This window comes from Myxine glutinosa, chromosome 12, assembly GCF_964187855.1.
Source record: "Myxine glutinosa chromosome 12, kmMyxGlut1.1, whole genome shotgun sequence".
NCBI classification, from domain to species: Eukaryota; Metazoa; Chordata; class Myxini; order Myxiniformes; family Myxinidae; genus Myxine; species Myxine glutinosa.
The window spans coordinates 9,778,539-9,805,761 of record NC_136272.1 but is presented as its reverse complement, the minus strand read 5'-3'; the positions used below and the strand labels follow the sequence as shown (position 1 = coordinate 9,805,761).

At 47.7% G+C, this 27,223-nt stretch overlaps 1 protein-coding gene across 1 annotated transcript in view; it reads left to right on the top strand.

The window, feature by feature from the left end:
* Positions 1–27,223, top strand: part of LOC137438236 (ATP-binding cassette sub-family C member 2) — a 114,927-nt gene that overhangs the window by 13,796 nt on the left and 73,908 nt on the right. The window contains exons 2-10 of the mRNA XM_068133322.2: positions 3,203–3,295; positions 3,389–3,568; positions 8,865–8,993; positions 9,556–9,693; positions 9,792–9,923; positions 10,873–10,934; positions 11,145–11,337; positions 12,407–12,552; positions 12,712–12,889. Of these exons, the coding sequence (XP_067989423.2) occupies positions 3,266–3,295; positions 3,389–3,568; positions 8,865–8,993; positions 9,556–9,693; positions 9,792–9,923; positions 10,873–10,934; positions 11,145–11,337; positions 12,407–12,552; positions 12,712–12,889 (1,188 nt within the window). The 5' untranslated portion in view covers positions 3,203–3,265. The remainder of the gene's footprint in view (positions 1–3,202; positions 3,296–3,388; positions 3,569–8,864; positions 8,994–9,555; positions 9,694–9,791; positions 9,924–10,872; positions 10,935–11,144; positions 11,338–12,406; positions 12,553–12,711; positions 12,890–27,223) is intronic.

Here is a 27,223-nt window from a genome sequence, read left to right as displayed (position 1 = left end):
GTTTCATGTGTTTACGGATGACTGACTAACGGACGACTGACTGACTGACGGACGACTGACTGACGGACGACTGACTGATGGACGACTGACTGATGGACGACTGACTGACGGACTGTGACTGACTGACGGACTGTGGCTGATGGACGACTGACTCACGTATGACTGACTGACGGACGTCTGACTGACTGACGGACGTCTGACTGACTGACGGACGTCTGACTGACTGACGGACGACTGACTGACGGACGACTGACGGACGTCTGACTGACTGACGGACGTCTGACTGACTGACGGACGTCTGACTGACTGACGGGCGACTGTGACTGACGGGCGACTGTGACTGACGGGCGACTGTGACTGACGGGCGACTGTGACTGATGGGCGACTGTGACTGACGGGCGACTGTGACTGACGGGCGACTGTGACTGACGGGCGACTGTGACTGACGGGCGACTGACTGACGGACGGGCGACTGACTGACGGACGGGCGACTGACTGACGGACGGGCGACTGACTGACGGACGGGCGACTGACTGACTGACGGACGGACGACGGACGACTGACTGACTGACTGACGACCGACTGACAGACGACCGACTGACGGACGACCGACTGACGGACGACCGACTGACGGACGACCGACTGACGGACGACCGACTGACGGACGACCGACTGACGGACGACCGACTGACGGACGACCGACTGACGGACGACCGACTGACGGACGACCGACTGACGGACGACCGACTGACGACCGACTGACGGACGACCGACTGACGGACGACCGACCGACTGACGGATGACCGACTGACGGACGACCGACTGACGGACGACCGACTGACGGACGACCGACTGACGGACGACCGACTGACGGACGACCGACTGACGGACGACCGACTGACTGATGCACGACTGACTGACTGACGTACGACTGACTGACTGACTGACGTACGACTGACTGACTGACGTACGACTGACTGACGTACGACTGACTGACGTACGACTGACTGATGGACGACTGACTGAGTGACGGACCGTACAACTGACAACTGACGGACGGACTGATGGAGTCCTCCGGGCGGGAGTGCCCATCTCGGCCCACCTTCGCTGGGCAAGTGAAAATGCACGTTATAATTTTAATCATTTTTTAAAGAATTTTTAATGATCACAACATTATACAGTACTCCATATCATAAGATAAAGGAAGATGATTTATAATATCGGCTACCAACAAAGATGGCGCTATTTCTGCCACATCAATTTGTGAGTTTTGGTAATGTCCACGTTTGCTCCATTATACTACGGGGGGATTTCTCCCGCATTCAGCACCTTCCTGTCCTTCCCTACACACTTTTGTCTCTTTTCCCAATGTTTTCCTACCTTTCCCCATGCTTTGATTTTTCACATTTTCTCCTAATTCCTTCCCAATTGCATATTTAGTGGGAAGATGGCGCATGACGATGATCGGCAATAAGAATACAACATGAAATGGAGTAACCAACCTGTTTTATACTCGCGGATGATCAGAACAACTGATTTCAAATGTATCCATGGTAAAGAAAGATGTCACCAACTCTGAAGTTTATGTCATGTAAAGGTGGAAAGGTAAACAAGTCACCTCGTGTCTGGAATAATCTCCACTCGACTGCTTCAATTTTTTTTAATTTTTTTTGGATACTGAATCGAGGCTCGTGAAAGAGCTGACATTTACTTCACAAACAAATCAACCAGCCAAACAAAATATATAAAAAGAGGGAGCGGAAGACAAGAGAAGGGGAAGCACACAAACACTTGAGAGCACACAACATTAAGAGCAGGGAGATGTGTGGGAGGGAGAGGGCTTGGGGGTAGGAGGTGTGGGAAGGGGGAGGGGGTGGGAGAATTATAAAACACAAGGACACCAAGGACTTCCAGGACAGAAGTTGGTATTTCAAAAAAGTGGAATTGGGGTGAAATTAGCGGGGGTAGAAAAGATCAAGGTTTTGGATGGGGGAAGATAAGCGATGGTGGTGAACAGCTGTTTTAAAGACCTGGAGGGTGGAGTTGGATTGAAGAGAGTGAGGGAGTTTGTTCCAGAGGCGGGAGAAAAGAGGAATGAAGGAGTGAAGGTGAGCAGAGAGTCTTGATTTTGGCAGTTTAACCATAAGAGGGTTGCAGGCAGATCTTGTGCGACCTGTAGGAATATTTGCGGGACAGAGCCCAGAGAGCGCTGGGGGGGCAAGGCCAGAGAGGAGTCGGTAGAAGACGGAAAGACCACCAACCTGCCTGCAGTGAGTGAGTGAGAGGCCCTTGGAAAAACTGAAAAATTTGCACCTCTATATTCCCGAAAGCACTGCATTGAAAAAAATTGGGCATTGCTCATTGTAAAGAACTCTCAATGGGGAATAACATATGTTAATGATTGTCATAGGTGCCTTCATTGTGACGTCATAATCTGACAAGTTAAAACTTCATCCAATGAAGATGAAATTTCTTGAGTGTCATCTAAATAAATGAATTGGAGGATTTTTATTTATTTATGATGATGTCATCAGTCATGTGGCCCAGTCACCATATAAACCACTAAGAACATGTCCTGGTGAGGGTTTGCAATCTCTGTTTGCTCTTTCTTGTTATGAGAATGTGGAGAAGACAAATTCATAATTTGGTCAAAAGATCAAAGGTCAGCGTCACCTAAAATTGTCAATTTTCATCCAATTGACCTTAAATTTTAAGAATTTGCATAGTGGGTCACTGAACTGGTTCGTCAATCAAAAGCTAATAGGTGATTGTTTTTTATTATTTTGTTTTTTAGGTCAAGGTTGCATAAAATATCAGACAGTTACCTAATTGTCATATGACCCAATTCCTCAAGTATAACCTGTGTTCTGTCAAGAAGGTCAAAAGTTCAAGGTCACAATCATCAATTTCCATCTGATTGACCAGAAATTTGAGCAGGGTTTGCATATTTGGTCACTGAAGCCTATTGCTTTTGAGGTCAAAAGGTCACGGTCTCCTCAAATCGTCAATATTTTTGTATTTTTTTCTAGCTGTTTTCATCATGTTTAGCATACAGAAGAAGAAGTCTGAATACAAAGCTGATGGGCTTTGCATTTTCAGATGCTTTCTAGTTTTCTGTTGCGTGTTTTTCAACTGTGGTAGTCGCAGTTTCTGCCACTGTAGAAGCTCCAATGATTTGCAATGATTTTTATATTTATCACAGGTGACAGCGTACTTTGCAGCAGCTAGACTGACATTTAACACCTTGCACAGTGAATCCAACAACATGGATGCATTTTGTGGTTCAGAATTTTGGGTAAGTCAGGGCAATAGTATGAATTGTCACATTTATTTGTACTGTATTTAAATAATCATGCGGTGTTAACTTTTCCACATCTTCTTTGACCAGAATGGCTCTCTGCTGGACAGGGCAGACCCAGACCTAACTATCTGCTTCGAGCAGACCGTTCTAACCTGGGTGCCAATCGGCTTCCTTTGGCTTTGTTCGCCAGTCATGCTTATTCACCTCTGGCGCAGGAGGGTGCCTCCACCCCGCAACCCCATCTCTTGCCATTATGTCTTTCGCCAGGTGAAATGATGGTCTCTTATCATGCCACTCTTGTTCCACTGCTCTCTTTAATCTCTGCTCTACCACCTTACTTGCATACACAGCTTTTCCTTGTCAATGAAACGTGTGCAAATCCCCGTGACCCTTTGGTGTAAGGGTCTGTAGTAGTGACGTGTAATCATTGATGTCCTTTTGTGTTCATATATTTACCCCACATGCACGAAACAAAAACCAGGGTTAACCAATTGGTTCACTTTGTCTGTCTTCCCACAGACGACAGTTTATGAACAAGGAACAGCCTGATTTCAATTCAATGTTGTATATTTGAACACAAATCGGACCATGTATCCAAAAACGAACCTACCATTTAGCAGAACTTTGTCTCCGAATTTGGCCCGATTATGCATGCACATACAACAACAACAACAACAACAACAACAACATGCATTTTAAGGCCATTTTCCCTGCTAGAGCGGGGGTTAGCCTTGCAGTCCCCATGACAATCTTCTCCATTTTGCCCTATTTTCTGCATCTCTCCTTGTTAACCCCCTTGCCCGCATTTCTTCTTCCACCATCTTTAGCCAAGTCTTTCTCGGTCTTCCCCGTCCTCTACTTCCTTCTACATTCATTTCCATCACTCTTCTCAACCAGTCACTTTCATCCTTCCTCAACACATGACCAAACCATCTCAACCTGTTCCTCTTCACAGCATCAATCACAGGCTCTATTCCCATCATCTTTCGCAATTCATAATTTGTCTTCCTCTCTCTCAACGATACTCGACACATCCACCGAACCATTCGCATTTTCCACCCTTTCCAGCCTTCGTTGCTGCTCTACGTTCATTACCCATGTCTCGCTCCCATAAATCATAACACTTCTCACACATGCAGCATACACATTTCCCTTCAGCTTCAAAGACACTCCCCTCCTCAACAGCACGCCACTCAGTTCCCGAAACTTCTTCCATGCACATCTCACTCCAGCAACCGTTGCCGAGTCTGATCCACCTTCTCCATTCAGCATGTCTCCGAGGTAGCAAAACGTTTTCACACCTTCCAGCTTCACACCATCTCCAATATCCAACTCAACATTTCCTCCATCTGCAGCGCCCTCTGTGCACACCTTACATTTGAATGTAGCTGCCGCACTGGTTAATGACACTCTCAGACCACAACATTTTTGATGAACCCACTCAGCACACATTGTACATTGAATGGAGTTCACTCCGACACCCTTCCTGCACACAGCACAGGGCCACTTCCCAGTTCTTTCCACCTCACCACATGCTTTACCACTTGCCATCACCTTCGTCTTTCCGATATTCACCTTCAGACCGTTTGTCTCTACACATTCCTTCCACTTGTTCATCTTTTCCTTCAGTCCATCCATACTTTCCGCAATCCACACCAGATCGTCTGCATACAACTCCCACGGTAAACTCTCCTTTACGTTCTGAGCCAGCACCTCCATCACAGCTACAAATAGTAGTGGACTTAGTACCGACCCCTGATGCACTCCCACCTTCACCTCAAACTCAGCACTGTTCCCGTCCTTCGTCCTTACAGCTGTGCGCTCTCTCTCGTACATTGCCATCACTCCTCTGATCAACAATTCCTCCACTCCTAACTTCCTAAAAAGTGCATCTGTCGTTCCTCTTCCTGGCATGAATCCAAACTGCATTTCGTCGATCTTCACTTTCTTCCTTATCGTCCTCTCCAACACCCTTTCCAATACCTTCATTCCATGCTCCAATAACTTTATCGCTCGATACGAGCCACAGTCCAGAGGGTCACCTTTCCCCTTGTATAGAGGGACGAGGGTACTCGGTTCCCAATCCACTGGAATGCAGCCTTCTTTCACCACCAGATTACAGATCTCTGTCATTCTCTTCACACCCCAACTTCCTGCTGCCTTCAACATATCTCCCACAACTCCCGTCGGCCCTCCCGCTTTTCTACTCTTCATTGCTTTTATCGCTTCCTCAACCTCCTTCTCAGTTATCTTCTCTGCCAGTCCTAAAACTCAGTTACTCTCTATGTTGCCATCCCATTTATTCTCTGCATTCAACAGCATTTCCTTATATCTCTTCCATCTTCCTTTAATTCCATCTGGGTCCACAACGATTTGTCCCACTTCATCCTTCAAGCAACTCACCCCCATCACATCACACCTCTTTCGCTATCTGCTTTGCAATCCTCAATGCTGCTCTCTGACCCTCTTCCGAATCCAAGCGTTCTCCAAACATTTTCCTACATGCCTCCTGCGCCTTTCCTACCTCTTTCTTTGCAGCCTTCTTGGCTGCCTTGTAACTTTCATGCTCTGCTTTTTCTGCCCCCGTACCCTCCGCCTTCTGCCACTCCTTGAACTTCTTCCTCTTCTCGTCAATCCTCTTTCCAACTTCATCATCCCACCGCCATGTTTCCGAGTGCCTCGGTGGTCCTTTTGTCCATCCACATACCTCACCAACGGCTCCCAACAGACTATCTTTCATTGACATCCAACCACTTTCAAGCTCAACCACATCATCCTCCACCATACTCAGCCTCTCTTTTGATGCCTCCCTTAGTCACCTCATTCAACCTCCACACCTTCATTCTCGGTTCGTACTTCACCCGCCGAGCTCTCCTCGCACCTTTCACCCTTATGTCGCAGACAACCAAGTGGTGCTGTGAAACAGCCTCCTCCCCCGGGATCACCTTTGTGTCCTGGAGGTGCCCCCTCTCATGTAGTCAACGGTTGTCGTCGACCCACCTGACGTGTATGTAACAAGCTTATTATCGTCTTTCTGGAACTGCGTATTACAAATCAACAAATCAGTTCCATCAGCAAACTCCAAAATCCTTTCACCTTCTCCATTTCTCACACCATATCCGTAACCCCCATGAACTCCCTCAAACCCGTCCATACTCCTTCCCACATGTCCATTTAGGTCTCCTCCTACCACAACAACTTCCTCATCTTTCACATTTTCCATCAGCTTCTCTATTGCACACCAGAACTTGTCCTTCTCTTCATCGCTCTGACCAACCTGCAGAGCATATCCCGAGATGACGTTCACCACGAGCTTTCCAATCATCATTTTCACCATCATCAACCTATCACTCACTCTCGTCACACTCACCACACTGTCTACAAACTCCTCAGAAAACAGGACACCAATGCCATGCACACCCTCCGGGCACCCTTGCCACACAAACTTGTATTTCTGTCCCTGCCTACCCTTCACCATTCTCACACCACTTTTTTTCCATCTCCTCTCTTGCACACAACATATGTCCACTCTTCTTCTGACATACTTCCACCACTACTCCTGATCTCCCTGTCATTGTCCCTACATTCCATGTCCCAAACCTCAGAAACCGATCTCCACGTCGGGCATCAGACGTTTCGTCGTCATAAATGGAATGATTTCCGCCCTTGCTTCGATCGGGTTCCCCACCTTGAGTTTTGACGAGAGGGAGTGGGGTCCCCCACGGGGTACTTCGGGCTGTACCCTGCCCATATGTAGTTGTAATTGTCATGGTTCTCATTTTTGAGGCAATGTTTTTTCTGGCCGGATGCCCTTCCTGACGCCAACCCTTTTCGTCGTCTCTTACGATACGCAGGGATACGGTGTACCTATTCTAAACCGGGGTACACACCAGTACGCATGCACATAGAGGAATGATAAAAAAAATTTACTCTGGCAGTCAAACCAAATTGTAAATCATTCCAAACGAGAAACCTACTGTTTTAAGGATGTCATTAAGGACACAAACAGGCATGAAGAACTAATGTTCCGTGTTAAATAAGGTGGTGTAATAGATGCTGCATCGACAGCGGTTTTAACTTCCGAAAGTTCTTTATTTTTTTTATTTTTTTTATACGTCCTTTAAAATACTTATTTTGTTGAAATTGAATTATATACGTGAACACCACAGAACACAAATCACTTTATTAGCACTCTCAAACACCTTCCTTTCGCAGTATAGTCGGATCCCGCTATTTGCGGGTTCTGCGTATTCACGGTTGATAAAATGCGACCTGTTTCTCTATTCACTGAAAAGTGTCTGGCGAATTCGCAGTTTGTTTTTTTTCTATTCGCAGCCGTGTCCCACGAATTTGTTTGTTTTTTCTCCGGCGCAAAAAATTTTTTTCCACGAGTTGCTAGCTTTACACATTTATAAAACCCATCTTTTACCAGCCATGTGCAAAGCAGCTGGACGTACGCAAAAAAAAACCTCCATTCGCGGCGCTGTGCTTCACATTTTCATGGCTTTTGCGGGATATTCTGCCATTCACACTGTGAACAGCTTCACGTGATATCCCACTGCCGTTCACAGGTAAACAATGTTTCACGGGATATCCCATCATTAGCACTCTGAACAGCTTCACGTGATATTCCATCGCCATTCACAGGTAAACAATGTTTCGTGGGATGTTCCGCCAGCTGCATAACACGTCATCCCCACAAGTTACCGTACAGAATGAAAACACTCCACAGTACCTGTTAATGCAATTAACTGTCTCCCTTTCCGCATTGAAACAATGGCATGGCATGCATTCGTGGATTTTCATCGACATTCGTGGATTATTGCCGACATTCGTGGGTTTTGCCTCGCCATTTCCAGGACTTTCATCGACATTCGCTGATTATCGTCGCCATTCACATGATTTGCCTCGCCATTGCGGATTTTTGTCTCGCCATTCGTGGTTTGTTCCTTGATATTCATGGATTTTCACAATTCAGGAACCAATCCCCCCCTTTTCCCATTGAAACAATGCCCCCCATTCGCGGTTTGTGGCATTTTCCAGGAACGTATCCCCCGTGAATAGCGGAGTCCGACTGTACTTGGCCAAAATATTATGGTGTGGCGTACACGAAAGCCCACTGGCGTGGTGACATCATTCCGCGCACCAAGTGGGCGACGGCCACGCCCGAGGGGTAGGCGTGGCCTCAGGATATACACCGGGCGCGCAGCCCGGAGCGCGCCAGTGCTACAGTGACCTCTTTGGAATAAAGAACTATTAACTTACCGCGTTGTCCGCTTCCTCCTTGGTAGCAAGTCACGCACGTAGCACCGCGTGCTTCAATGGCAGTTTACATCATCTCGACCAATGACATTTGCCGCTCACAGACCCTGCCCATGTCCTTTTTTTCCCCCAAGATTGTGAGGGAAAAGTGTTCTGTGAACTCTAGTTATTGTAAGAATCACCTTTCCAAGCTTTCTACAATTCACCTGTTTTCATTTGGTATTTCATCACCATTGAAAAAAGAAGAAGATTCTGGAAACTGAGGAATTTTATGATTCTAATAACCTCTCCTTTCTCACAGATATTGGTATGTCTGCTCCTGGCTTCAACGGTAGCTCAGCTTGTTATCACAATAATTCAACAAGTTGAAGACAACAGGAACATTCCACCTATACTGTACTTGAACCCGCTGTTGGACATCATCTCCTGGGTAAGAAAGTCACCATTTTCACCACAACTTTAACGGTGCCAGGACAACTCCATTGGAAGCATGCTCACTGGATGAAATCAAGAGGATGTCGATTGAAGTATGCGAACCGCCGTGGGAAGCAAGAAGCTGATGTTTCAAGCATTAGGCCTTCGTCGGAGCAAAAAAGGACAACAGACTAACGTTGTGGTGGAAACAAACCTCTTTTGCTCCGATGAAGGGTTAATGCTCGAAACGTCAGCTTCTCCTTGCTTCCCACGGTCGTTGGGTATACCTCGATTAATATCCTGTTGATGTCATCCATTGTTCTATCTGTCTGCCCAGGTAGATTGACCCTAGCCTTCACCAGCATGACGAGTTATTCATTTTCATGGCATGCTCACCTCTGACTTGCCTAGTTTTAACTTTGATGTTTGACTGAAATTGCCATCCAGTGTTAGTTCCCATTAGTTGGGAGCACACCATCCGAGGAGACATTAATCAAGCTGTCGACAAGCAATGGGGATCGTCTTTCACAATGACTGGGCCTTCTTCTTGCTGTACAGTAATGGCTTCTGTCTGACAGCTGCTGGTGTTGGTGATAAACAAACTTGGATGCCTAGCTGAGATGAAGACCTCGGGAGTTCTCTTCATCTTCTGGCTGTTGTCGGTTCTCACGGGGATTTTTCCATTTCAAACTCTTATTCGCAAAGCGTTAAATGAGGTATTTATTGATATTACAATTGGTGATCCTTGTGACTTCCATCATATCTTGTTTTGATTGCTTATCCAGATCGTGACCCTTCCGTTTGATGTGTACAGACAGCGGTGTATGAAACTGGGATGTTTTCTCTCTTCTTCATATCCTACGGGCTCCAGTTTATCAGCTTTATTATTTCAGCTTTTGCTGACGTACCACGCAAAGAGTCCCAACAGCTACCTCATGGTCTCCACGTGAGTCCTCATTTTGTATTTTAAAAAAGGTCAACAGCTTTTTCAAGGAGTATGTTATGGATGAATAAAATTTGATTTATTTGAATTGCACAAAACTGGTTTCTTGTTCTTTGTTTGCTCCAACAATAAATACAATTGAAAAAAGGTTGTTTCAAAGGTGAGCTTTGGTATGTTTACAAGAATGATGTTTGAATTTTCTAGGTAACAGAGTAGGAAGGATGATCAGTTTGTTTGTGGCCCTACATACTTGTAGACATGGTAGGATGATGAAAATTATAGAGTATAAAGATCTATCCTCGTTATTATCCCCCTCAATCGCCTATACTAACAGGTAGACAAGATAAGTGCCACTCTGTCCCACTGCCACTCTGTCCATTTGTTGCATTTTTACCGTCTATCATCTCACCCATCCTTGATCCTCGATCTTGTATTATTAAATTACCCAGACTAACTGCTCACCTCCACTCTTTTATCAACCCCTTATCTCCAACATTACATTGCCTCATCTAGTCCTTCCAATCGTGTTCTTTTCTCCTTTCCTTTAAAATGGCGATCCATCACCATTTCTTATGTAATCCTCTTTGTCACCGTGGACTCTCCTCTCCTCCCGCACTTCTCCACACATACCTTGTTTGTCATCTTTTCCAATCTACTTTCCCATTTCCTGTGTACTCAGCCTACTTGGTTACCTTGTCCTATCTGTACACCCATTATTATGTTACCTGTATGTTTGTTCCTTCCACATCTCTTTGTCCTCTTGTATGTCAAGTGCTTGTGCTCCATCATAGTGTCAACATCACCCCTCTGTAACTCAGCTGTTCCACAAGCCTCAATCTCTAAGATACAAAAAGATGTGCTTGTATTTATCTTACCTCCATGGAAAACATCATGCTCTGCAATTTCTGGTGGTACAATTTCACTCATTCACCTGTTCTCTTTTCCCCTGCAGAAGAAAAGCCCTGAAGAAGATGCTTCATTCTTGAACAAACTTTTGTTTTGCTGGTTTGACAGGTGAGTAAAAATAGGTAATGGTGAAGTTTAGCCCAACCCATCAAGTCCAGAAGAGCTGAGTTTGATGATACAGGCCAGTGAGTGTGTTGAATCAAATTATTTTCTCAACTTCGTAGTTATTGTAACGTCACGCGAAAGCAATTTGAACAAATGCGCGTATATTTATGGGATTCATGATCCGTTGAAAGCATCCTACCCTTTGACATTTAGGATGGTCTACCTGGGTTACAAAAAGCCCCTGGAGATGGAGGACCTCTGGGAACTAAAGGCCAAAGATAAAGCCGATGCAGTCAGCCGAGCTTTTGAATGGAACTGGAAAGCTGAGAAAGTACTGAGCCGCAGAAACAGTGGCGGAAGAAATGTCGTTCGTAAAGCCAGCAACAGCAGCCAAATCCTCGATGTGGTAAGCGTTCTAGAAATAAAAATATAACAATGGGTCCTTAAGCTCACCTGGAAAAGGAGCAATAGTCACTCAAACCACCTGCAGACCCCCTTCGGATTTTTTTTTTTAATGCCGTGAACAAACTTTGGTACATCACGGGTGAAGGTTGCGGTCAAGTTTCATTGAAATTGTGTGTGTAGTTTCAGAGAAGAGAGCAAATACCTACTTTTTGGGGGGTCAAACATGGACCCAATTTGACCCTGTTAGACCCCCTTAGTCCACAATATATGTATTTTTATAAATTTTTGTAATGTCGTGAACAAACCTGAGTTCCAACATACGAAATATCACTTTCGCCAAGTTTGGTCACAATCCCATCAGCGGTTTTGGAGAAGTTGCAAGTGTTTACAGACTTCCGGACGGACATAAGCCCCCAGGAACTACTTTCCAGGTGAGCTAAAAATATACCAAAATGAGAACGGCATTCGGTACAGCGCGTACCTCTGCAAGACAGAACAGTTTACCTTTTCTATCCCACTGATAGGCCGGATCTGCATCCGGACTTTAACCGAAATCTAATCGGCTTGTTCTCGTCACTAACCCAACTCGCCCACCACGTTTCATCTGAATCCATCCACAACTTTTTGAAGTATCATGCTACATATCGTTTTGGCCCATTTCTCAATGGTAAAGAATCTAGGCATCTATACAAAAAGCTACATATATCGAACGGTTTCTAATGGAACACCTCACCGCTATTAGAACATTAAAATTGCATCAGATGTGGCAATAATTGTGATTTGTTGCTCCCAGCTTGCAGACTTGATGACAGAAGATGCCATTTGCATTTTTGCTGCCTTTATCCCTACCTCGTTTAGAATCCTGTGTGGGCATGGTCAACTTGCGGGTTGTTTTTTTAAGCTCCTGGAGATGACAATGCAACTCCTTTATACTTTAATTAATTACATTATACAATACTTTATATATTGATTTAAATCTCATATCATTCATTTCAGTCTCTTTATACTTAAAAAAAAAATAGTTTGTTAACCTTGTATTCATCTTTATGTGATGTCCCATAACATGTCAGGGTCCCGTGGTGATCATACAGAGGCCAGAAAAGAAGCCCAGCCTGTTTAAGGCAATGATTAATACGTATTATGCAGCATTACTTCATGTGGCTAGCTACAAAGTCATCTACGACCTCCTGTCTTTCGCAAGCCCACAGATCCTCAAGTGAGTGACAAGACACATGCTCAATGGACCAGAATAGCTGGTACTCAATTTGATTCATGTACTTGAAGGTCTTAAGGCAGGGCCTGTAGAACGCTCAGGTGTTTTATTTTCTGTTGCTGCCTGTTCTTGATGGTAATACATTTGGGTTCTTGTCCACAGGTTGATGATATCGTTTACCACAGACCTAAGTATTCCAGAATGGCGAGGGTACTTTTATGCAGTGCTTATGATGGCATCAGCCATCCTGCAGACCCTGTTACTGCAGCAGTATTTTCATCACAGTTTTGGCCTGGGCATGAATATCCGCACGACCATCATCGGAGCGGTCTACAAAAAGGTACAAACAGCCTCTGGAGATGGAATGGCTCATTTGGCATCATTTAGGATGCATGGCTTTCTTGGCGTTTCCTTGATAGAAACTTGAAGCTGATTTGTGACAGGATGATGTGCTTATTACCACTTTGAGAAGTTAGCACAAATGTAACTGCAGTTTTTTACGGCGTAGCCCATAGGGCAATGCCATGTAGAACCGCGTTTCTGTCCGTATGTCCCCCACAGATGTACACCAATCAGAGCTGAGGATTTGGTCACATGACAGGGGGACAGTGTTAAGTAACCATTACAGTTGCATATTTTATTAAAAGGAAATATAATGACCTGTGGCACGTTTTGGGGTCACAGCAGATGTCGAAAGGTAGGTAGGAGGTTTCAGAAATTCCTCAATACAATTATGATTTTGAAATGTGATCGGCACGGATCTTGCTCACAAATCCGGAAGTGAACAGATGACAACGGTACGATGGTTTGATAATATATTGTTGCGAATATGGAATTTGGCCTCCATATCCGCTTGTAAATATTCCCCTATTTTCTCCAATACTCCCCAACTTTCCCCAATCCCCCATTCCCTAGTCCCATTGCATGTAAATAACAATCAGTAGAGCCGACCTTCCCCTTATTCCCCCATTAAATGTCGTGCCCAGGTCCACCGCACCACACGTAGACAACTTTCGGACATCTTGCTAGTTATTCTTAATCTATGTCAGTTAAGGCCTCGTTTCCATTAATTATGACTCTTCGTTGCACCAGAATGTGATTATATGGCATCAGTAGTGAGTTTAGGACCTTTCCCATACCTCCTCCCATCTTCTTCCCCGTCTACAACAACAGAGGGGCACGGCGCTGCGCGGGGGGGGGAGTGTGCGTCCTCCCACCGGCTCGGTTCGCCGCCATCGACAATGCGCTCCAGACGATGCGCTCCAGACCATGCGCTCCACGGGGTTACCACGAAGGGGCTCCTTGTCAGCTCCTCGTCAAGGGCGGAGCCTGGTAAACCCCCCGCACGCACCCAATGAGAAGCAACGTGCCGATTCCACGAGGCGGAGCTAACGAGCCGAGGGCGTGTCACTCCCCGCCGGATATACGCGGCCACGCGCCGGACGTGACGTGAGATGCGCCCCCAGCTGGAGAAAGACGGACCTGCGAGCGCTGAAACAGATGCGCCTGAGTTTGGAGAGGCCTGAGAAAGCCCCGCCTGAGAAAGAACGCCACCTCTGAGCGCTGCGACGAGACCTCCCCGCATCTCTGGACCGAACCGTGTTGATCCTGCCCCGAGCCCAGGAGGACCTGGAGCCATCGATACCCGCTTTCCTGCCATCAACCCCCGTGTGAGTCAGCCGTTGTCCCGTTTGTCTGTCGTCTGTCCGGGGTTAATATAAGAGTGTGTCTAAGTGCCTGTCTTTCTGTGATATACCTCTCGTCCCTGTAATCTGACCTTCCGCACGAATATAATCTCCTCCGGAGGTCTTGAGAACCGTATCCCTGGTGTCTGTCATTATAATTCAGCCGTGTGTCTTCTTTTTCCTTATTGAGCCAGCGTGGCGCGGCTTCGTCAACGTTCGAGTACAATCGGGTAATTTGTGCGGACACGACGGCCATTCCGCTCGGCCCACCTTAACATCAAAGTCGTGTCTGTAACAATTGGTTGTCAGGAGTTGGATTCGAACCTGGGACTAAATTTATTTAGCCCAAATTTTGGACACCAATTGTGTTAGTACGGTAACAATTGGTGTCGAGGAGTGAGATTCGGACCCGGGACTAAATTAGTTAGGCCCAAATTTTGGGAGGGAAAATCGAGCCGGAGCGCGTACGGCGCTCGACCAAATCGATCCGGAGCGCGGTCCCGCGGTTACTGCGCTCGCCGAAATTATAACGACAAAAAAAAAAAAAAAAATTTGGATTTGTTTTACGAAACTCGAATTTTGCAAGTCGCGCTATGGCGGATCAAGACGGCTGGGGTCCGGTAGGGGAGAGTGAAGCAGGGTCGGTCCAGGACCAAATTGAGACACGTGAGGAGAGCGAAACAGCGAGGGTAGCAAGCACGCAAAATGGCGCCTCGCTGGTCACCGCGCCGGCAACCGTGGCAGCGCCCCCGATGGATTTGAACTCGTTTTGGATACAAATGAAGGCCCTTATGGCCCAGAATTGTGAGCAAATGAGGGCTGATAGAAAGCGATTGGGTGAGCGGTTGGGAAACCGGATGGATGCTCAGAGTGAGCAATTGGGGGTAATGGGGAACCGGATGGATGCTCAGGGTGAGCAATTGTGGGTAATGAGGGACGAAGCGAGGGGTACCAGTGAGGGATTAGACAATAATTTTAAGGGATTAGACAATAATTTTAAGGGATTAGACAATAATTTTAAGGGATTAGACAATAATTTTAAGGGATTAGACATGAAATTTGGGAAATTAGACGATAGATTAGGGGAAATACAGGAGGGGTTAACGGGGGTAGAAAACAGAATGGCCGCTCAAGAGAATCAAATGGAAGGGATGCAAAAGGGGTTAGAGGGGGTAGAAAATAGAATGGCTGCCCAGGAGAATCAGATAGAGGGAGTGAAAAATGGGTTAGAGGGGTTAGAAAACACCATGGAAGGCAAATTGAGGGACATGAGGGACCAAGCGGAAAGGGAAGTTAACCAAATGGGGCAGCAGATAGAGGGGGTCAGAATGGGGGTAGAAACCAAACTGGATGCTCACAGGGAGGAAATGGAGCAGATGAGGGTGGCATCTGGGCAGGAGATGCAAGTGATGGGAGAGCAGATCAGAGGAGGAGTGAGTGAGGAGGTCGGAGGAGTGCGCGAGGAGGTGAGGCACTGTAAGGAGCACATGGAGAAGGAGGTGAGAAAGGGGACTGTAAAGTTACAGGGGGGCATAGAGGTCCTGACGCAGGAGGTGGAACAGCTGACGGAGGGACAAAAAGGACTAACGGAGCAGGTTCGAAGGAACACTGCGGTATTAGGAGGGTTGAAAGCGACACAAAACGACATAAAAAACGACTTGATAGCGACAAAGAGGGAATGTCAGATGGTACGTGAGGGACTGACAACGAGGTTGGACGAGGTGATAGAGGTAATGGAGACGAAGGACCGGCAGGTGAGGACGCACATGGAAACGGTCAAGGTAGCCTTGGAGGACGAGCTTGAGGAGACGTACCGGGGAATAAAAGAGGTGAAGCACAAATTAGAAGAAGTGGAAGAAGGGGTGAGCGAAATTAAGAAGCGACGGAGAGGGGATAAGAAGGAGATAAAGGAGGAAGTAAAAGAATTGGTCCAAAGCCTGTGTTCAAATCGTGATGATGTGCTCATTAACCGGATGAGGGATTCGCAGGTGATGGAGGAGAAGCGAAGAGGAAGAGGACCCGGTGTAAGTGGTGACCAATATGGTCGTGCGTATGATGCGCCAGGGGATTTAAGAAGCTTGGGGGTCGAGATGGACCCGGGTGTTCGTGAGAGGCCACTGGTGAAGTGTGCGACAGGTCTGGTGTGCGAAAAAGGAGGTGTGCGAGGAAGTCCGACTCTGGGGTGTGTGAAAAAAAAGTGCGTGCCAAGGAGTAGTGAGGGTGCTGGCGAGAGTGAGTCGGTCGTAGCGCGTGTGCGAGGGAGCACATGGAAGCGGGCTGTGGTGAGTGTTACAGAGGGTGTGACGGGAGAGTGTGCGCGAGGAAGGTGTGTGATGGACAGGTGCATGGGGAAAGAGTGCGCTGTCAAAGGCAAGGAAGAATGCACACCTGTGGTGAGTGTTACAGAGGGTGTGACGGGAGAGTGTGCGCAGGAGTGTGCGCGAGAAAGGTGTGTGACGGACAGGTGCATGAGGAAAGAGTGCGCTGTCAGAAGTAAGGAAGAGTGTCCACCTGTGGTGAGTGTTACAGAGGGTGTAACGGGAGAGTGTGCGCGAGAAAGGTGTGTGACCGACAGGTGCATGAGGAAAGAGTGCGCTGTCAGAAGTAAGGAAGAGTGTCCACCTGTGGTGAGTGTTACAGAGGGTGTAACGGGAGAGTGTGCGCGAGAAAGGTGTGTGACGGACAGGTGCATGAGGAAAGAGTGCGCTGTCAAGAGTAAGGGTGAGTGCTCTGTCAGGAATGGAGGTGAAAGTAGTGAGAGTGACATGGAGCGTGAGTTAGTTGCGACAGGTGAGCGAGGATGTACACCTGGGATGGAAGGATGCACACCTGGAATGGTAGAGCGTGAGTGGGAATGCACGCTGGAATTGGTAGTGAGGCACGTGGTTGGGTGTGCGAATGAGAGCACACCTGTGATTGTCACAGAGGAGGTGACAGAGGAGGGGGCGCGAAGAGGTGTGTTGGTGAGGTGTGCTACCAACGAATGTGTGCCAAAGTGTTCGGTGGTCAGGTGTGTGACCAAGGCTGTGAGTGGAATGGGTGTACCTGGGTGTGTAAGGAAGGGTACGAGGAGCATGGGCACAGCTGGATGTGTGAGCAAGGAACGGGCTGCGGGGTGTAAGCGTCCAGGTGAAGCATCGACGTTACACAGGTTAGAGGTTAGGTCGACTTTTAGCCGAAGCGGGCCCTCGGTGCGTGCCGGGCCTCGCTTTGAACGGCCGCGTCCAGGCTCCACTAGGTGGAGCGGGCAGCTGGATAGGAAGGGTCGTCATGGCGACCACGTTTTGTGGAGACGTGCCGGCAGGTCGAGATCGGGACAGTGGATGGCTCCACGCCGAAGTGGTGCGTGGGATCTCGGCCCGGGTAAGACCCCGTCCCTGCACCGAGTGCCGGACGCATCCAGCCGCTGGCACAAAACAACCAGCATCCATTGCTTGGCTTTACGAAGCCGGGCTTTGGACAGGAATTGGCGCACCGAGAGGTATTAGTGAGTCGACTGGGTGATGAGGTTAGTGTTTTGGACCCAAAATTAGAGAAAAACAAAATTTGATGATTGGCAAAGGATTGGCAGTAGTGATTGGCAGATGATGGGCAGTGATTGGCCAAATTTTTGATTTGTTGAAATTTGATGTGCAAATTTGGTAGTGAGAGACCCCCGATGTGGTGGGATGGCAAATCCACCATCCCTCACAGGTGGGGGGGGGCAAAGGAGCAATAGCTTATGGGGTGTATGGCAGTGAAAACTAGCCCGGGTGGGTTAGGATATTGTGTGGAGGGATCTAGAGAAGATGACCTTAGGTAACGTTAAGGTTAGTTAGTGACTGATACCTGTAGTGGGGACGCAGGTAGATTAGTGTGGATGATAATGACGTGGGAGCGCAATAGTTTAAAGGGACGACTGGGAAGCGCAAGTTTCAGAAGGGAGTAGTTAGCTGAGATGATGCCGTGTGTGTGAGAATTGAACAGGTGTGATTGCACAGGTGTGCAACTGGACAGGTGTGTGGAGCAGTGTATGAGTAGTGAGTGTTGTGGATCAGCGCGAATGCGCTTGGGGAGAGAAGGGTGCAGGTGGCACCAGGTGTGAGAGCACAGATGTGCAAGTACAGGTGTGTGGAGAGAGTTGGAGTAAGTGGTACGGAGTGGTGTGCATGGTGCGAAGGTGTGGATGGGGGAAGAGTGGACCCCTTTCACGAGTACCCGGGGCGGGTAGTGTAAGTGTTAGGTAGAGGCTACAGGTAAATTGTGGTTGGATATTGGCATTTGTGGTGCGGTTGCAGAATGGTATTGTGGATGGGTGCATTAGTGTTGTGGAAATGGCGGGGCGTGTAGCCTGTTAGTGTGTGTAGTTGGTTGGGCACTCCACCACTGTGAGGATGTCGGCCAGGTGAGGCCGCAGGTGGGCTCTGGGAGCCGGTAGAGTTGTGGATGGGGCCCGAGGATCCGGAGGACGGACCCGGGTAGCCCAGTGCCAGAGAGGGCACCGAGTGGGGAGAGTGCCAGAGGGCCTTCCCCAGGTAGTTAGGTTAGGGCAAGGAGCAGGTAAGCTCGGAGGCAACTGCAGTGGTGGAGGTGTGCAGGTGGGTAGACCCACTGGGAGAGGTACACGTCGCAGCCCAGAAATTGTACGAGGGCACCGGGAGATGAATCGGGGGAGTGAGACCCCAAATTGAAGAGCACCACAGTTTGGCCAATGGGAATTGGTTTTTTAGAACCCATAGTGTAAGAGGGCCAATGGTTTGGCCGGAGAAAGACCCCGGGTAGTGTAAAGTTGTTAAAGTCACTTAGGAAATAGTTAGGATTGATGAACCTGTCGCACCATACGCAGCCACTTACCTGTGGTGATGATGATGACTCCACACCTGTGTTTTCTTTGTTTTGTGTTGCAGGAAGTAAGAATTGTTGTGAGGATTTGTGAGACGCATCACGACGTGGATGAGACATTGGGGTGATTCCATCTCTCCCTCCCTAGGAGGGACTGATGATGAATTGGTAATGGCAAATTTTGATGTTCAGTTGGAGATGGCAAATTTTGATGAGAGTTGAAAATGGCAAATTTGATTGGTTAGGAGGGAGAGAAGACGAATTTGGTTTATGGGAGGAACGGGGAAGACAGTAGGGATGTTTGTTGATTTGTAAAGTAGATGTTTATGGGTAGTGTTGTGTTTTGTGGATACAGTAAGGGGTAAGGGAGGGGCCATGTAGGTTACCTGGTGGGGGGGGGGGGGGGCGTACGATAGGAACGTACCTGTCTCACCTGGTTCCCATGTGCCCCCAGTGTGCATCACCTTACATTGCGTGCACTTTTGCGCCCTTACCACCTTACTCACTTGTCTGCTTCTTTTGTCTCCCACCTCCGAGGATCTGGCTTTGGGGTAGAGAGAGAGGAGAGAGAGGTGCTGGCTGCGCAGTTGTGGGCCTGCACTTTCGCTGTTTGCTGCCGGGATCGATACACCATATGGACCGCAATGTTTGTGGCCACCCACAATGGACCGCAGTTCGTTTGCGGCCAAGCACCACCCGGGGATGGACCTATGGGTCAACGTGGCACCTATGCCATACAGGTGAACCACTTTTAGTTAACACCAAGTGCACCACAAGAAGAGCAAGAGACACCTGCAGGGTTGGGGGTTGTCGACTTTATTTTTATTCCAATGAACAATGGTGACTGCACCGATTGGTGGTGGGGTGGTGCTTTTGATGCTGGGAAAGGGTGCTCTGCACGTTATTAAAGGCCGTCGGCCACAGAGCACTCGTGGGTTGGTGTATCGATGCTGGCAAGCGCGCTCTCTCTATGCATAACATCTGCATGTGTTCCTCCAAAAACAGGTCCTGGATCGTAGTGTAGATATCAGCGTAATCTTGTAAATAATGCTCCCTACCGGCTGTATGTTTAGTTTGAGAATTCTTTCCGGATTCGGTTATCCTGTGGGTGTGTTTCTGTGAGGAGAAGGGTGCAACGTCGCAGGGGGACATATTTACTCATTTGTGAATATCTGTAAAACTGTCGCACTCAGGGTAGAGTTAATAGTAGAGGGAACTACATTGCGTGCCACACTAAAGTAGGTAAAAATTTATCGGGTCGGGACGCCCCGAGGGTAGAGAAGGGTGCAATGTTGCGAATATGGAATTTGGCCTCCATATCCGCTTGTAAATATTCCCCTATTTTCTCCAATACTCCCCAACTTTCCCCAATCCCCCATTCCCTAGTCCCATTGCATGTAAATAACAATCAGTAGAGCCGACCTTCCCCTTATTCCCCCATTAAATGTCGTGCCCAGGTCCACCGCACCACACGTAGACAACTTTCGGACATCTTGCTAGTTATTCTTAATCTATGTCAGTTAAGGCCTCGTTTCCATTAATTATGACTCTTCGTTGCACCAGAATGTGATTATATGGCATCAGTAGTGAGTTTAGGACCTTTCCCATACCTCCTCCCATCTTCTTCCCCGTCTACAACAACAGAGGGGCACGGCGCTGCGCGGGGGGGAGTGTGCGTCCTCCCACCGGCTCGGTTCGCCGCCATCGACAATGCGCTCCAGACGATGCGCTCCAGACCATGCGCTCCACGGGGTTACCACGAAGGGGCTCCTTGTCAGCTCCTCGTCAAGGGCGGAGCCTGGTAAACCCCCCGCACGCACCCAATGAGAAGCAACGTGCCGATTCCACGAGGCGGAGCTAACGAGCCGAGGGCGTGTCACTCCCCGCCGGATATACGCGGCCACGCGCCGGACGTGACGTGAGATGCGCCCCCAGCTGGAGAAAGACGGACCTGCGAGCGCTGAAACAGATGCGCCTGAGTTTGGAGAGGCCTGAGAAAGCCCCGCCTGAGAAAGAACGTCACCTCTGAGCGCTGCGACGAGACCTCCCCGCATCTCTGGACCGAACCGTGTTGATCCTGCCCCGAGCCCAGGAGGACCTGGAGCCATCGATACCCGCTTTCCTGCCATCAACCCCCGTGTGAGTCAGCCGTTGTCCCGTTTGTCTGTCGTCTGTCCGGGGTTAATATAAGAGTGTGTCTAAGTGCCTGTCTTTCTGTGATATACCTCTCGTCCCTGTAATCTGACCTTCCGCACGAATATAATCTCCTCCGGAGGTCTTGAGAACCGTATCCCTGGTGTCTGTCATTATAATTCAGCCGTGTGTCTTCTTTTTCCTTATTGAGCCAGCGTGGCGCGGCTTCGTCAACGTTCGAGTACAATCGGGTAATTTGTGCGGACACGACGGCCATTCCGCTCGGCCCACCTTAACATCAAAGTCGTGTCTGTAACAATATCTATACAATTGCGATTTAACATTATATGTTGATATATTAATACCATCTTACTATAATTCACCAAATGTCCGTCTGTCCGTTCGAAGGTACCGCAAAAATGGCTCAATCAATCATCTGGACTGCTCTCCCATCTCTACCACCTCTGACATCAACTCATCCTGGGAATTCTTCCAAAGTAAATTGCTCTCTCTCATGCACAGATTTATCCCATCTCGTCTTCAGTTGTCATACCCTTCCTCCCGTCCATGGTACACGGAATCTTGTGGTGAGGCTGTTGCCCAGAAACAACTTGCCTTCGTCTCCTGGAAAGCAAATCCAACGGAAGGAAATCTCATTTCCTTTCACAAAGCCCGAAACAAGTGTGTGTCCACCCTCAGGAGAGCCAGGCAACAATATCTCTCCGTTCTCAAGACCGAACTCTCTTATCTGTCTCCCTCTTCCAAATCCTGGTGGCGTCTGGTCAAATCCGTTTCTGGTGTTTGTTCCCCCTCCATCCCCTCCCTTACCTCAAACGGCTACACAGCTGACTCCGCACGTGAAAAAGCTGAATGCTTCAACTCTGTGTTTGCCTCTAAATCTTGTGTCCCAAACCCATCCCTCTCTGTACCCACCATACCCAGTCGTACCCTGCTGCTCCTGGACTCCGTGTCCTTTCCTCCTGACAAGGTGGAAAAGTTTCTGTCAACCCTCGACTCTGATTCTGCAACTGGACCCGACGGCATCAGCCCACGGGTCCTAAAATCCTGCTCTGCTGCTCTATCTCACCCTCTCTCTGTTCTCTTCACCCTCTCTTTTGCTCAAGGTCAACTGCCATCTGCTTGGAAATCAGCCAACATCACCGCTTTGCACAAAAAAGGTGCAAAAACAGATCCTAGCAACTACAGACCAATCAGCCTTCTCCCAATTATCAGCAAAGTCATGGAATCCATCATTGCTTCGGATATGAAATCTTTCCTCTTCTCCAATGGCTTGATCTCTGATCATCAATTTGGTTTCAGACCAGGTCACTCTACTCTGGACATGCTGCTTCTGCTGTCTCAACAATGGATGGAGGTCCTCAATGCCAAACAGGAAATTAGAGCTGTCTCCCTCGACATATCACGTGCCTTCGACACGGTCTGGCACCCCGCTCTGCTCACCAAACTCTCCTCCTTTGGTATCCATGGAAATCTCCACGCATGGCTGGCGGACTTCCTCTCTAGTCGTCGTCAACGTGTGGCCCTGAATGGGTTTCTCTCATCTCCTCTTCCTATTCAGGCTGGAGTTCCCCAAGGCAGTGTTCTGGGCCCCGTGCTTTTTCTGGTCTTCATCAATGATCTCTCTGACTCTCTCGAAAATCCTCTCTATCTCTTTGCTGATGACTCCACTCTCTGCCGCTCCATTCCTCTTCCCTCAGATCGGCAGTCTGCTGCCTCCTCACTCTCTGAAGACCTGGACAAAATCACAGACTGGTCAAACAAGTGGAACATGTCTTTCAATCCTGACAAATCTCACACTCTTACTATGTCTCTCCGAAAAGATCGACTGGACAACCCTCCCATCTACTTTCTCAACAATCCTCTCCAAGAAGTTCTGTCGCTCAAGATTTTGGGTCTCACCATCTGCCATGATCTTTCTTGTGAAAACCACATTTCCAAGCTGGCCTCCAAAGCCAGTCGCCGACTGGGCATCCTCCGTCGTGCGAAGTCCTTCCTCGGCACACCTGAGCTCCTCACCACATACAAGGCTTTTATCCGCAGCTCAATGGAATACTGTTCTCCCCTATGGGCCGGTGCTCCTGCCTCACACCTAGCTCGGCTTCACGCTGTTGAAACCAAAGCTTTCAGAATTATTGGAATCTCCCGCGATGAAGCTATCTCTGAGGGCCTTTCACTCACTCACCGCAGGCAGGTAGGTGGTCTTTCTGTCTTCTACCGACTCCTCTCCGGCCTTGCACCCCCAGCTCTCTCTGTGCTCTGTCCCCCAAATATTCCTACAGGTCGCACAAGATCTGCCAGCAACCCTCTGATGGTTAAACTGCCGAAATCTCGGCTCTCTGCTCACCTTCACTCTTTCATTCCTCTTTTCTCCCGCCTCTGGAACAAACTCCCTCACTCCCTTCAATCCCACTCCTCCCTCCAGGTCTTTAAAACAGCTGTTCACCACCATCTCTTATCTTCCCCCATCCAAAACCTTGATCTTTTCTACCCCCGCTAATTCACCCCAGATCCACCTTGTTTGAAATTCCAACTTCTTTCCTGGAAGTCCTGGCAGTGTCCATATGTTTTATACCTCTCCCACCGCCCCCTTCCCATGCCCCCCCCCCCCAAAGCCCTCGCCCTCTCTCAGATCTCTCGATGTCTCCATGTCTCTCGGTCCCTGCTCTCAAATGTTGTGTTTGTGTCCTTCCCCCTCTCTCCCCATCTTGTCTACCGCTCCCGATGTTATATGTTTTATGTGTCGGTTTGTCTTTCTGTGTGATTAATGTTCGCTCTTTCACGAGCCTCGATCTTGTATACAAAAAAACCAAAAAAAAAACCGATCGCAACGATATTTTGGGTGGGTATTCCTGGGACCCCTGGGAGTAAAATAGGCTGTATTGTTTTTCAAATTTTTTTCCAAGTTTTCCAATTTTCCAGTTTTTCCAAACACGATGGAATAATCGATGGAATTTACCGACATGAACAGTGATGTGGCTTTTATTGAAATTCTACAAATACTGTTTAGATTTTGATGAGAATTATGAACTTGCCGCGAATGTGGAAGTGGACAGATGACGGCAATGCACAGGTTTGATAATATCCCAATAAAACCGTCATTCTATCGTAATGTTAAATCGTTAAACGTTAATCCTGTTAATCGTTTTGTTGAAGTATCAATTGATGACTGGAATTGAGTGACTACAAGTACGATTTTGAATCCGTAATTGTGTTCACCCAACCGTACGGAACTTCACATCAGGATTTAAATATTTGTTTATGTCATGAATTTTGTTAAAAGTTAATTTTTTATCTTAATGTTATTTCATTTGTGATTGGGGTTATGCTGTTGGGAATGAAAATGGAGATCGCGAGTTCAAGTGAATGACGTAATGCCGTGACGGTTTCTCCTTTCTGAACGTGAATTCGCGGATCGCCATATGCAGATTCGGCATTGACTGGGTATGGAACAAACGTTCCCGTTTGTTTGCCAACGGGTACGTTTTTCGTGGAAGTCCTTCACTAACTTGCTGTTCATGTCTGATGTGCGACTGAAGGTGCTACAGGAATGTGGAATTTATTGGTTTCATGCTTTAGCATTCGCCGTTTCTGCATTGTCTGTTTGCTTCTGGCCTCCCACACGTGCGTAGCATGGGTACCTCACTAGTTGTATTAATTTGTGATTGGAATGATTGATGATGCTGTTTGGAGCGAAAATATAGAGAGATTGAGTTTAAAGCAGAATGAGGAAATGACGTGAGGGTTTCCATCCGTGACATTCGCGGATTCCCCATTTGCAGTTTCGCCTTGACTGGATAGAGCAACATTCAGACGTTTTTTGTGCAAGTCATTCACGAATGTGCTGTCAATGCCTGACGTTCAACTGAAGGTGGCACAGGAATGTGGAATTTATTGGTTCATTGTTTGCCATTCGCTGTGTTTTTACCCGTCATTCACGAACCTGATGTCCATGCCTGAAGACAAAAAAAAATTAATGCGCACATTATTTGTTAACTGGTATCTTCCCACCCAAGTCGTATTATCCTTTTCATCTAAAGTATCAAACAAGCACGGATGCGCCGTTGTTGAGACTATCGGTCTTTTTTTGTATGTATCCAAAGGCGAGGCTTGTAGAGGAGGTATAACAAAAAATGGACCAGGACGCTACAGAACAAAAGGAACAGCAGAAAGAAAGGATGAAACACAACAACAGCACGGTTGAGGGACAAAATAGATGGGACTTGGCCAAATAAGGGATGTCATGTGGGGAAGAATGAGGGGTAGTGGGGGATGCATGTGGTGGACAAGATGGATACAGAAGCAAATACTCAGGAAGGGGAAATTGGAAAGTTTTCGGGGGGGGGGGGGGGGGGGTGGGGTGGGTGTAGAAAAGATCAAGGTTTTGGATGAGTGATGATGTGAGATGGTGGTGAACAGCTAGCTGTCTTCAATATCTGGAGGCAAGAGGAGCAAAGCTTTCTCAAGATGTGACAGGTAGGATGCAGGGGCTAAATTGTGATTTCATACACCAGAGGAATAACCTGAGTTTGCTGGGACACCATCTTCCCCTTTGGGACGGACATCTTTACAAGTTTGATCTTCCCAGGACAGGTCTCGACTATAACAGTGATGCCAAGAAGCTCCAGAAACTGGCGCTCTGTGAATGTGTGGATAGGAGAGACGATTGTGAGTTTTGAGATACGGTATAATCCTGCCTTGGAGATACTGTGACATGAGACTGGTTTAGGTCGAAGTACATTTTCCTTGTGCTTGGTTTCCCAAGGAGATGGAAAGGGAATTCAAATTAATTTGAAAAAGCGCTAGTTCTAGAACATTACTTTGAGGAAGACCAAGGAATTAAAACAATCACTGAACAATACGCTGCTGCTCGCACTTGGTAAGTATGATATTGGTTTACCATTACGCTTTTGAAAAAAAAAAATCAGTTATCTTCGACTATAGAAGAAAAAAAATCGCTCGATAGTGCCGAAGCCTTTTAAAATTAATGACAGTTATATCCAAGTTATGGACAAGTTATGTACAAGTACACATTCGCATAAATACAAAACAATCACCAGACATTTGAATACAAATAAATCAAACAATTCCGGAAGTGCCAAACATCAAACAATGCCAAACAGGAAATCAGAGCTGTCTCCCTTGACATATCACGTGCCTTCGATACGGTCTGGCACCCAGCTCTGCTCACCAAACTCTCCTCCTATGGTATCCATGGAAATCTCCATGCATGGCTTGCGGACTTCCTCTCTGGTCGTAGTCAACGTGTGGCCCTGAATGGATTTCTCTCATCTCCCCTTCCCGTTCAGGCTGGAGTTCCCCAAGGCAGTGTGCTGGGCCCTGTGCTTTTTCTGGTCTTTATCAATGATCTCTCCGACTCTGGAAAATCCTCTATCTCTTTGCTGATGACTCCACTCTCTGCCGCTCCATTCCTCTTCCCTCAGATCGGCAGTCTGCAGCCTCCTCACTCTCTGAAGACCTGGACAAAATCACAGACTGGTCAAACATGTGGAACATGTCTTTCAATCCTGACAAATCTCACACTCTTACTATGTCTCTCCGAAAAGATCGACTGGACAACCCTCCCATCTACTTTCTCAACAATCCTCTCCAAGAAGTTCTGTCGCTCAAGCTTTTGGGTCTCACCATCTGCCATGATCTTTCTTGGGAAAACCACATTTCCAAGCTGGCCTCCAAAGCCAGTCGCCGACTGGGCATCCTCCGTCGTGCGAAGTCCTTCCTAGGCACACCTGAGCTCCTCACCACATACAAGGCTTTCATCCGCAGCTCAATGGAATACTGTTCTCCCCTATGAGCTGGTGCTCCTACCTCACACCTGGCTCGGCTTCACGCTGTTGAATCCAAAGCTTTCAGAATCATTGGAATCTCCCGCGATGAAGCTATTTCTGAGGGCCTTTCACTCACTCACCGCAGGCAGGTAGGTGGTCTTTCTGTCTTCTACCGACTCCTCTCCGGCCTTGCTCCCCCAGCTCTCTCTGTGCTCTGTCCCCCAAATA